This window comes from Thunnus albacares, chromosome 23 (assembly GCF_914725855.1).
Source record: "Thunnus albacares chromosome 23, fThuAlb1.1, whole genome shotgun sequence".
Taxonomy (NCBI): domain Eukaryota; kingdom Metazoa; phylum Chordata; class Actinopteri; order Scombriformes; family Scombridae; genus Thunnus; species Thunnus albacares.
Window position 1 is genome coordinate 1545866 of NC_058128.1, and position 13044 is coordinate 1558909.

General features: G+C 39.0%; 1 protein-coding gene across 22 annotated transcripts in view; it reads right to left on the bottom strand.

Annotated features, from left to right (window-relative positions):
• Positions 1-9736, bottom strand: part of LOC122974964 (NACHT, LRR and PYD domains-containing protein 14-like) — a 113071-nt gene extending 103335 nt beyond the window's left edge. For 6 of the 22 annotated variants that reach the window (XM_044343080.1, XM_044343088.1, XM_044343079.1 and 3 more), the window contains exons 1-4: positions 9262-9735; positions 8088-8379; positions 4069-5869; positions 476-664 (exon numbers count right to left, since the gene is read on the bottom strand). In XM_044343080.1, the coding sequence (XP_044199015.1) occupies positions 476-664; positions 4069-5869; positions 8088-8379; positions 9262-9519 (2540 nt within the window). In that variant the 5' untranslated portion in view covers positions 9520-9735. Of the gene's footprint in view, positions 1-475; positions 665-4068; positions 5870-8087; positions 8380-9261 lie in introns of all 22 variants that reach the window. The other 16 variants (XR_006400513.1, XM_044343085.1, XM_044343089.1 and 13 more) reach the window with 6 other exon arrangements.
• Between the last annotated feature and the right edge of the window lie 3308 nt (positions 9737-13044).

Sequence of the window (13044 nt, forward strand, 5' to 3'; positions counted from 1 at the left end):
AAACATGTTATTGGTGGCAGTAATGATTCCTACTGTCCATACTGACTGTGAAGTGGTCTCTTCCTAACACAGCTACACTGTAGGAAATGAGTTCATAAGTTCAGCTGAAGCTGATATGAGGCTTTGACAGTTTGGTAGACTCCCACTTGATTTGTCTGACTCAAAGTTACAGACTATTTAGTTCAAAATTCCCTCTTTGAGTTATGATCCCTCCACTGCAGCTCAGCAAGGAAACACTGAAGAAACACAAAAATACTTACTTGATATGTGTAACTCAGACTGCTGAAGACTCATATTAGTTTAAACTTTGGAAATCATTTTTACACAGAATAAGACTGTGGATTTTAAATTTAAATTCTACAGATTTGTGCTCAGGGAAATACCAAAAATGTATTAACCAAACATGTGAACTTCAGTGAAGGATTTGAATTGTATATATAGAAAAAACTGCCAAAGCTACAGCCAGTGAACTGACCTCAGAGTCTCCAGTCTACAGTTTGGACTCTCCAGTCCAGCAGATAGAGGCTTCAATCTTGAACCAGTCGGACCATCCTCCATCAGGAAGTTTGCACTCAGGTCAAGCTCTCTCAGATGGGAGGGGTTGGACTTCAGAGCTGAGGCCACAACTTCACAGTGAGTCTCTGAGAGTCCACAGCCATAAAGTCTGTAATGACACATATATTACAACATATGTTATCATGAAAGACGACACTTTATATTTACTTCCTGCATTTGATGACAAAACAGTTTGACATTCCCTATTTTGATTAACATTTGCTCTTCACATCAGTGATTCATCTCATCTTTTAAAAAAAAAAAATTTTCTGAGGCATTTTATTCCTTTAATGTAAAGCGACAGTTGAGAGATAACAGGAAACAAGAGGAGAGAGAGAGAGAGAGGGAATGACATGCAACAAAGGTCAGCCACCTGAATCAAACCACTGATATTCTGATTATATGACATGTATCTTAACCAGTAGGCTACCAGAGCACTCCCAGTTCAGCTAATCGTATCTCACTGTGCTTGGATGAAACAATAATTCTCATCACTCTCTCTCATACCTGCAGACTTTTAATCTTTGTTTTGCTTTAATCTTGCAGATGAAGGGAGAGAAAATGGAGTTACATTGAGGCTTCCATAATGTGATCAGTCTGTCTGTGTGATCTGATCCCATGTCTGTCTCCACAAAGTCAGCATGAGGCATCTTGATTAGAAAAACATTTTTACTGTCCACTATTTTTAATTTTTAATTTGACTGCAGGATATTTTTACTCAGTTCAACTCAGTGAACAGTTACAGTTGAGAAAGATCATCTCTCATTGCAACCTGCTGTTGTCAGGTTCACATCCATAAGCGGCAAAATTTAGTGACAGTTGACAAACACAAATGAAACAAATGGCTTTACAATATCAGACCTGTACATATCAAATATTAATGTAATTCAATATTTAGATGTGCAGGACAGATGACTGCATGATGTTTAGTTGTCAACATTCTTTTCTGAGAATCTGAAAAACTGATTCAGCACACCACAATTAACAAACCAATAAGGTTGAATTATTTTCATCATGATGTCATCAGAAAGATGTTATCAGGGTATCAGCATTAAAATATAACATTGACCTTTAATGTGCATAAGATCTCTTTAAACAGTCTGAATTCTATCATTCTGCTCTTATATATTCATCAGACCTCTGTGCATTTCCTGCTACTACTCTTCTCTACACCAACAAGAGAGAAAACACCTGAGAGTTTCTTTCTGTGACCAACAGAATATAAGAAAGACTTAAAAACAAGACTGTGTAACACGACTTCCCTCTTTAAAAGAAAAAGTTGAATTCATGAGAAATAAAAGGCACGGTTCAACACACTCAGGGGTTTTGTCTCGTATGACCAGTAGTTTACGGAGGCTAATGTTGGTTAATGTTAGCAAACTTTACATATTGTTGTATAACTGACATAATACAACAGGTAGTTCTGACTAAGCAATCTGATTGGTCAACTAGACATTTAGAACATGCTCAAATCAGCATGACAGCACACTGAAGCTGAAATTATAGTTTCTGCGTCCGTGAGGGTCCGCGTGACATAAATTTCATCAACTTGCTCAAATGAATAATGCCTCATCACTCTTATCATATTGCTGGCCAAGTTTTATATACATTAATGTAAGGTGTTAAAAGTTAAACCCTCTTTTTGTTCATTTAAAGAAGAAACAGAATCCTACATTAAAACATTGTCTACCTCATGCAATAGAAAAGCTGTGAGGACTATAAATTTGTGCTCCAAATTTAATAAACTAATATAATTGTAATGTGTACATTTATTTTTTATATCTTTATTTTCTACTGCACCATTTTCATTTCATATTTATCTGTAATCCCTGGCGTTGTATATTTGTTTGTTCTATATTTCTGTTATATTACTCCATTTATATTATCTGTATGTGATATTGAAGTTGAATTAATAAAAAATATCACTCCGCCGTTCATTAGAACTGTAGACCGTTTATGTGCTGTGTTGCTTTGCTAGTGTCTTTGGGTTATTTTGTTTTGTGGGGATCTGCGGTGAAAACCCGGAGCGGAGTTTTGAGTTTTCCTCCTTTTATGTTTGTGAAACTGGATTGAACTGAACTGATTAGGGGTTGTGGGGAAAACAAAACGGACCCTTTACCGAGTGGATTGAACTCTGAGACTGTGGGACGAGTTACACACACACACACACACACACACACACACACACACACACACACAGAAAAACCCGAATCCTTCTCCACTCGTTATCGTTAACCGGCTCCCCCATAAACTGTAAAACTTAATCATTTTCCCTTCAGTTGAGTTTATCTCAGCTTCCACTCCGGCATCCTCCATCAGCTGTGCCGGTGAGTCGGTGACACGGAGCCACTAGCTTAAAAATGTCTGAAGTTTGCGGACGTAGCAGCTAAATCCGTCCATGGATTTTTTTTTCAGCGGATATCTTAGTTACAACAGGATTGAGCTAGCAAAGCAGTTTTGTGTTTATAAATGTCGTATTTATTCAGTTTGGGAAATGTCGCGATCTCTAGAAAGCATTAGCTCAAGTTGGCTGGCTGACTCAACAGGGACTAGAAATCGTCTCTGTCGCTTGGTCGTTACTAAGGGTCAGTCTACTTGCTGGAGTAGTAAACTAGATTTCATTACATAGGAGTCTAATGACGTGAGTGATTGTTTTCCAGGTATTAGTCATATACTATGTATTTCCATAGAAACGGATATAACACAAGAAAAAAGTTTTTTTTTATTTTTAGAGCGAACTGCCTCACAATATAAATACATTTTGTTTACATCTTTTATTTTGTTGGTAAATGTTGTATAATCGCAATATTACCCTCAACGGTGTGATTTACCGTCATTGTTGACACGACAGTGATGCGGTAAGCATCACGTGTAATATCACTTAATTACTGAATCAGTTTGGTGATTTGCTGATCCCTCGTGCTCACTATGAGATGACTCAGAAACCATTAAGAAAAAAAATGATGATGAAAGCAAATCTCTCTGACTTCAGAAATCACCTTTGGAAAATGATACAGATCTTATTTTAAACTCGTAATCATAGCAGTAAAAACAGTGTCTGTCTGATTATATATTATTTGCAGAAGCTTCTCGTGTAATAATAACTTCACTACATTCACTGATAGCTGTAAAATACTGATATATGTTCTGTAATAAAACCTCAACCACAACCTCTAAAGTCCTTCATTTGTTTTACCAGGTTTGAATGACGCCTCCGTCACCCAAAGGAAGATAAATAGAAGAAAAGACTGTAAAATCCAATAATTACTAGAAATAAATAGAATAACTGTTTTCATTAACTTAACAGCTATAAACTTAAAAATCAACATTATTTACACTCAACATTTGAAACAGCTCAAGAACATCTGAGATTAAATATAACTGACATATTATTTCAGCTATGAACAAGTAGAGCACTATTTTAACAATAATAAGAATTTTATATTATTTATATTTGAAGAACTAAACTATTAATCTGCACTGATTTATAATGTTAATCACATCTGGACTTACAGAGCCTTTCTGCAGTTCCTCACAGCTGGGATCAGTCTCAGTCGTCCCTCCTCTGATGTGTTGTACTTCTGCAGGTCCAACTCATCCAGAACCTCCTCTGACATCTGCAGCATGTAGGCCAGAGCTGAGCAGTGGATCTCAGAGAGTGCCTTCTCTGATCTGTTCTCTGACTTCAGGAACTCTTGGATCTCCTGATGTACTGAGAGGTCGTTCATCTCCATCAGACAGTGGAAGATGTTGATGCTTCTGTCAGGAGAGATATCCTTACTATTCATCTCCTTCAGGTTGTTGATGACTCTCTGGATGATTTCTGGACTGTTCTCTGTCTGACCCAGCAGGCCTCCTAAGAAACTCTGGTTGGACTCCAGAGAGAGGCCATGAAGGAAACGTACAAACAGATCCAGGTGGCCATTTTCACTTTGGAGAGATTTCTTCATGGCTCTCTTCAGGAAGTCATCCAGGGATGAGTTACTGTAGTCTTTTCCCAGGAAGTCCTTCAGTACCTCTGTGTTCTTGTTGGTGTAACAGTGGTACATGTAGACTGCAGCCAGAAACTCCTGAACACTCAGATGAACAAAGCAGTAGACTGTTTTCTTGAAGATCACATTCTCTCTTCTGAAGATCTTTGTACAAAATCCTGATAACACCGAGGCCTCTGTGACATCAAGACCACACTGCTCCAGATCTTTTTGGTAGAACATGATGTTTCCTTTCTGCAGTTGTTCAAACGCCAGCCTCCCCAGCTTCAGAAGAAGTTCCCTGTCAGCCTCCGTCAGCTCCTGTGGACTCGTCTCCTGTCCTTCATCATACTTGTTCTTCTTCCTCTTTGTCTGAACCAGCAGGAAGTGTGAGTACATGTCAGTCAGGGTCTTGGGCAGCTCTCCTCTCTGGTCTGTAGTCAACATGTACTCCAAAACTGTAGCAATGATCCAGCAGAAGACTGGGATGTAACACATGATGTGGAGGCTCCTGGATGTCTTGATGTGTGAGATGATTCTGCTGGACAGCTCTTCATCTTCATCACTGAATCTCTTCCTGAAGTAATCCTCCTTCTGGTCATCAGTGAAGCCTCGTACTTCTGTTACCCTGTTAACACATGTCAGAGGGATCTGATTGGCTGCTGCAGGTCGGGAAGTTATCCAGATGAGAGCCGAGGGAAGCAGATTCCCCTCGATGAGGTTTGTAAACAGCACCTTGACTGATGACTGCTGTGTGACATCAGACACGACCTCCTTCCTGTTGTTGAAATCCAGTGAAAGTCTGCTTTCATCCAGGCCGTCAAAGATGAACACAACTTTACAGTCTTTAGACTTGAGATTTTCTGCTGTGACCTCCTTCAATGTTGGATGGAATTCATGGATCAACATGAGGAGACTGTACTGCTCATCTTTGATCAAGTTTAGCTCCCTGAATGAAAGTGGAATCACCAGACTGACATCCTGGTTTTTCAAGTCCTCTGCCCAGTCCAGAGTGAACTTCAGCACTGAGAAGGTTTTTCCAATGCCAGCGACACCGTTCGTCAGAACGACTCTGATGTATTTCTGTTTGTTAGGTAAGGGTTTAAAGATGTCGTGACACTTGATTGGAGTGTCATGGCGGGTCTTCATCTTGGAAGCTGTCTCAAGCTGCCTCACCTCATGTTGGGTATTAACGTCATCACTCCGTCCCTCTGTGATGTAGAGCTCAGTGTAGATATCATTGAGGAGGGTTCTTTCATCTTCATCAATTCCTTCAGTCACTTCTTGACATCTCGACTTCAGACTGTTCTTATAATCTGAAACATCCTGCAGACCAGTTTCTGCTGAAAGAAGAAAAATATAGATTTGAACATCTATCAGTGTGTTTACATGCACTTACATAACCAGGTTACTCAGAGAAACCAGGTTATGTGGGTAATCTGGGAACATGTTAACATGCACAGTAGAAACCTGGTTACTGTAAATCTGTGTGTACAAGCAGCCAATCAGTGATCAGATTTCTCCTCTACACTGACCTTATTCTCAAAGCATGACTTTCTTATTTTATCAGTATTAGTGATAGAAGACGTTTGTTAGTCCTGACTTTTTCGTCTGTTTTGCTTTGTGTGTCTGAGTCAGAACTTTTCCTCACAACATGAATGAGTCTGAATTCAACAAACAGTGAAATGTTAAATGGTGGAAACCAACTTATTTAGACTTCTAGAGGACACTTTGTGTTAGTTGAAGTTTTAGTTGGACTTTAAATACAAGAATAAATCACTGTGTAATGATCTCTCCTTTCATTCAGCTGCTCCACTTTCCCATCTACAGCATTGTGTTTTATTACATGTTATGTATTTACAGTGGCGTGTTCTATGTAAAACATTGGTGGGGCACCAACTACTTCAATAAATAGGCTGCATAGCAGGAAAACTACAGTACTTGCTCTTAATACTGATGTGTTTGTTAAAGACGACACGGATCCAAAAAACACTTTTAACAACAAAGTGGCTTCTAGCAGGTCTGTACACACAGAGAGAGAGAGAGAGAGAGAGAGAATGAGTTTGAGACAGAGAGAGAGAGAGAGAGTGAATGAGTGAGAGAGAGAGAGAGAGAATGAGTAAGAGAGAGAGAGAGTGAATGAGAGAGAGAGAGAGTGAATGAGTAAGAGAGAGAGAGAGTGAATGAATGAGAGAGAGAGAGTGAGAGAGAGAGAGTGAATGAGTGAGAGAGAGAGAGTGAGAGGGAGAAAGCGAGAGATAGAGAGAGAGTGTGAATGAGTGAGAGATAGAGAGAGAGTGAATGAGTGAGAGAGAGAGAGAGTGAATGAGTGAGAGAGAGAGAGTGTGTGAATGAGTGAGAGAGAGAGAGAGGGAGAGAGAGAAAGCGAGAGATAGAGAGAGAGTGTGAATGAGTGAGAGATAGAGAGAGAGTGAATGAGTGAGAGAGAGAGAGAGAGTGAATGAGTGAGAGAGAGAGAGTGTGTGAATGAGTGAGAGAGAGAGAGAGAGAGTGAATGAGTGAGAGAGAGAGAGAGTGTGTGAGTGAGAGAGAGAGAGTGTGTGTGAATGAGTGAGAGAGAGAGTGTGTGTGTGTGAGTGAGTGAGAGAGAGTGTGTGTGTGAATGAGTGAGAGTGTGTGTGTGTGAGTGAGTGAGAGAGAGTGTGTGTGAATGAGTGAGAGAGAGTGTGTGTGAATGAGTGAGTGTGTGTGTGTGAGTGAATGAGTGAGAGAGAGAGAGAGAGAGTGTGTGTGAATGAGTGAGAGAGAGAGAGTGTGTGAGTGAGAGAGAGAGAGAGAGAGAGAGAGAGAGGCCTAAATAAATCAACAGGTAGTTCTGATCGATCGATCATCTGATTGATCAACTAGACATTCAGAACGAGCTTGAATCAGCATGACAGCACACGTAGCGGCGCTCAAATGAAAGAAGCCTCATCAGTAAACATTCACTCTGCAGTGCATGTGGAACTCGTCTCACAGTCTTAGAGTTCAGTCCACTCAGTAAAGGGTCCGTTTTGTTTTCCCACAACTCCTAATCAGTTTAGTTCAATCCAGTTTCACAAACATGAAAGAAAGACAACTCAAAGCTCTGCAGTCCCCCCACAAAACAAAACAAACCAAAGACGCTAACAAAGCAACACAGTACATAAAATAAAGCCAGCAGAAGCGTCAGATAGGTCGGACCACCGTGTTTAACTACATATCTTCAAACGTTACAGTTACGACTGAAAATGACAACAGAAAAAAACAAGTTTGCCACGTTCACAGATCTCCACAACTCAATCAACCACCAGTCATCTACCCGGAAGTGACTGTTGTTGTTAGCGTGACGTCACAGACTGTAGTTCTAGTGAACGGCGGAGTGATATTTTTACTGATGAGGCTTCTTTCATTTGAGCGCGGCTACGTGTGCTGTCATGCTGATTTGAGCTCGTTCTAAATGTCAAGTTGACCAATCAGATTGCTTGGTTGAAACTACGTGTTGTATAATAACTCATAACTCAAGTAATAATGCATGAAATGTATGTGACACTGCTTTTCAGATTCCTTCTCCTAACTTACCTTTTGGTCCTGAGGGGGAGTTTTGTAAACGCTGCACCAGATCCTTCCTGCTGATCTTTTCTAAAACCTTCATGGTCAGCTGCAGAGCTCCATGATCCTGATGTTTCTGTACCATTAGATCCACTGTGTCCTCCCTTCCTGCTTTCTCCAGCTGAGCCACTGGGATGTGTTTAAAGCCCTCCAGGATGTCATCCAGCTCCAGGTACCACTTGAACTTCTTAAAGTCATCTTCTTTTAAGTCTTCCAGAGTTTTCAAGAGCTCCTCTTTAAGTTTCTCCATTATGCCCCCCTGCTGAAAATAAGAGACATTTTAAACAGGAAGGACATGTATTCAGTTCTCATCTCATGACACTTTACCAGTATGACTTCTGTACATGTGCATGTTAAATGTAAATCATCTACTGTTTGAACAAACACGTCACAACTTTGGTTATTTTCATAGTTTCAGTCTTTCATCACTGCAAAACTCATTACATCCACATTATCACCTGAATTCTAGCTGAATACATTTACATCCTCTGTGAGGAAGCAAACAACAAACTGAAGCCACGTTCCAAGTGTGAAGCTTTTGATGTCTGTATTTCATATCAGATGAGTATATCTCATTTTTATTGTTGCACTGTTGGTGGGCAGTATCATGTTTTTATGAAGTGCTGCCCTCTGCTGGTATTACAGCACATTTAAGGATAAACTTTTCTATTTTTACGTCACATAATCTCTGAACAAGACATTGTTGAAGGATGCTCCCTCTTACTGCCTTTCTTGGAATGATCTTCCATTATACAATTATTTAAAATGATCTATATTTTTTACAATATATGTGCCCTTGCTCACAGTTGGCCCAACATAGAATAACTATTTTCTAACCATCCAATGTCAGCACTATGACCCCTTCAGACATAGAATCAGTAATATAGGTGGCGTCGTGAATGCATAACTAAAAGAGCACTCCACTGATTCAGCACTGCTTTCCTATAACAGCTGGAGAGTTCCTACTTCAGCAAATCATTTAATTGCTTTTAGATCAAGTTTAGTAACAAGTTTTATATTTAATTCAATGTAAAGAATCTGGGAACAATTTGGTCAATTTTCAAGTCAATCTGAAAAACCAGAAAACTAAAATCAACAAACAAAACTTTGGGAGAAGCTAGCTACCTAACTGGCTAACTGGTACCTGCAGTCCAGGTCTGGTTCTGGATCTTTTTCCACACTGGGGACAGGAGGAGTCTCCTGATGGAGCAAACTGGTCCCAGTATGAGCTGATGCACTGTCTGCAGAACCAGTGTCCACAGCTGGTAGAGCCTGGATCCTTCAGGACGTCCTGACACAAAGAACAGCAGGACAGCTGCTCCTCCACAGAAACATCCCTCCTCTTCCTCTTCCTCTTCCTCTTCCTCTCTCTGTGGACATGAACACATTCTTTATGACACATGACATTAGTGGCGGCCAACCGACAGCTCACAAGTTGATGCAGCTCTTTCCCTCCATAAACAGTCCAGACTGTCAGTATTTGGACAGTTACACAGTTTTTTGTTCTTCAGGCTCTGAGCTTCAGCACATTCAGTTTAAATAAAATAATATATATTATTATTACAAGGGTTCAAAAGTAATTAGACAGACACAACAATGTGGCAGCAAAGGCAGAGAAGAAGAAGAAGAAGAGTGCAAACTAGTAAACATGGATGTAAACAATGCAGGATTTAAAATACCAGCTTCAAAAATCGACTTTGCAAATGTTTCATGAGCAGGGAAATGGATTCAACACATTTGTTAGACCACAAGGATTCACACAATGTGTTTTGGCTCCTTTAAGCTTCTATGAGACAGTAAAAGTCAGGAAAAATAAGCAGGAGACAACTGAACAAAACAGAAAAGTCCACTTGTGAAAAATAACAGACTGCTGCTCTTTAGTCTTGTGTTGTGGTGCTGAACAGAGAGCTCTGCTAAATATCTTCATAATGCATCTTTTCATTTGTGTTTCTCTCTCTCACTGTTTCTGCTATAATCTCTCTCCCTCTGTGTGAGTGTCATACAGCAGTTTTACACATTTGACTTTTTCCGAACGTTAAATGTCAGACTCAGTTTCCTCTGCTGCAGTGGTCAGTCTGCAGTGATAAATCAGCTGCAGCAGGCTGTTTGTGTACATTTACATTACTTCCTCCCATATTTTGTGTCTTTGAACAGGAACACGTTAAGACACATTTTACTTTCACAAAACCCCGGTGCAGTCCTTTAGTAAATAAGGAGACACAATGTGACTTGTTACTAAATCCTTAGTAAATATCACCCTGGGTTACCTGCTACTACTTTAGATTGTTAGACTGGAAAATCAAATAGCAACAGCAGCCCTGTCTCTGTCTCTGGTTAACATGTACATGAAGATCTGTTCTAGATTACAGCTGAATGGAAGCTAGTTCATTATTTCTTTCCACTGTGTTTCCTTCATATCTACACAACAACCTTAATGAAACCGTCTCACTGAATCATCTTCAGGTCAGTTTACAGTAGAAACAGTCTCTTACTTTGTGTCTGAGGGTCCAGGTTCATTACTGAAGTTTAGAGGTTCATGTTTAGACCGGTCACTCTTCATAGACAGACGGCTGGATATCAGAGACTCTGCTCCGTCCTCCTTTTCCTCCGAATCCTTCATCTTCTGGAGTCTGAGAGGTAAACCAGTAACACTGGAGACACACACACACACACACAGTATAATAAACCCAGTCCTTCCTCTCAGGTTATTCAATTCAATTCAAATTTATATAGCGCCAAATCACAACAGCTCTGTTCACATGGAGCAGGTCTAGACTGTACTGTTTATTTTACAGAGACCCAACATTCCTCCATGAGCAGCAGCAGGAAAAAAACGCCTTTAACAGGAAGAAACCTCCAGCAGCACTTGACAACCGGTTGGGTTGAGAGAGAAAGAAAGAGGGAGAGAGACACATAGAAGCATAAAAACAACAACAACGATGATAATAATAGAAATATGACTAATAATAATAATAGCAGACGAGGACATCAAGCAGGAACACATCAACGTGGCATTCCCGCAGCCGTGGTCTACGGAAGCCCCCCGGCCATAACTAGCTAGTAGCTTCTTAGTTTACATGACTTTAACTACAACCATGTGTGTTTTCCATCCATCACAAAGATAAACTTTGACTGATTTAAATCCAACAAACAGACTTCAGATAAACATCTGTGTGCTTCTTAACTGTGACTTCTCTCTATTTTCATCACTGTGAGGACGCAGAAACCAGGAAACGAACAAAGGAAAGAAAAATAATCATCAGATTGATCAATAATGACAGTAATCAATATGTTCAGCTCTAATATTAACACTCACCCTGCCTCAGACTGTTTTCCTCCTTCTGCTCTGTTGACTTTAAAATGGAGTCTGACTGAATACTTTCACTTTCAATGTTCCTCCCTTCTTTACTGGAAGTCACAAGTCTCTCTCTCTCTCTCTCTCTCTCCCCCCCCCTCCTCTCTCTCTCTGTGTGTGTGTGCAGGTATTCCTGATGTTGTGGGGACAAAAAGCATAAGGTTAGAACAAGGTTAGAACAAGGTTAGAATATGGTTAGCATAAGGTTAGCATAAGGTTAGAACAAGGTGAGAATAAGGTTAGAATATGGTTAGCATAAGGTTAGCATAAGGTTAGAACAAGGTGAGAATAAGGTTAGAACATGGTTAGCATAAGGTTAGAATAAGGTTAGCATAAGGTTAGAATAAGGTTAGAATAAGGTTAGAACAAGGTTAGGGGTTAGTGTCCAGTAAATGAATGTAAGTCAATGTAATGTCCTCTGAAGTGATGGAAACAATCCTGTAAAACCATTTTTGACAAGTCACCAAATAGAAAAGAAATGTTTTGGTGCTGAAATGTATGTATGTCTGTAATGTCTGTAATTTCCCACCTATATCTACTTTCTCTCATGTATGTATGTATGTATGTATGTTTGTATGTATATGTCGGAATGGTGAATGTGGGAACGTGCAATAAGTGATAACATCAGAGGTCAGTGCAGTCAATGTGATTCTTTAGTATTTTACCTTTAAGCTTCAATAAAGTCTTATCTTAAAAATAAAATAGTCTCATAAAAAGAAAACGTTATGCATTCAATATTTTTATTTTTAATATAACTGAATAGTTTGTACTTTCCTGATGTTTTACAATTATTAAATAATTTAAATTTAATTGTCAGTTTGGGTCAGATTGCGTCTATCAGCTGGTTGTCATCAGTGATTAAATGCTGCCACCTAGTGGCCACATTCTGGTTCTACAACTCCAAACTTTTTGTTTCTCTACATTTTTCTTGAAATTTAAACATTTTGTATCATTACTAGTATGTATTTATATATTGTATTATACATTATATCATAATTCATTTCCTTTTTGGAGTTTTTTTAGATTACATATTAGTATTTTATTTTAAAGGAATCAAACAAATTGATAATAATGATGATAATAATATGTTTAAAAAAAAGTTCAAAATGTCTTACAAAACAAAAAAAGCAGCAGACAATTTAGACAACAGTTAAATAGTTATACACAGTTAAAGTTATAAACAGGATAGTAAAAATGATAAAATATTATTTTTTTCAGGAAACAACGATAATTATTTTATTGTCTTAAAATTGAAACATATTATGTATTTATACATTATATCAAATTATATATTTTTGTTATATTAATATTAGAAAAATTAGATACAATCAATAACAATATTTTTTTTGAGCTGTTGACCTAATGCTGTGTTTTGGAGTTAGATTCCCTTTTTTGGTTTGAAAATTTAACTTCTGCTGCGAGACCAGACTCTGGAAAGCAGGAAATTGATCTGGTCTGAAACAATGAAGGTGCGGGAGAATCAGGAATACACTTTCAGGGTCAAAGAAAAGTGTTTAGGGTGTTTTTATCGCTCTCAAATGTACAAATGGGTCAATTTTGGCCTGAACAGTA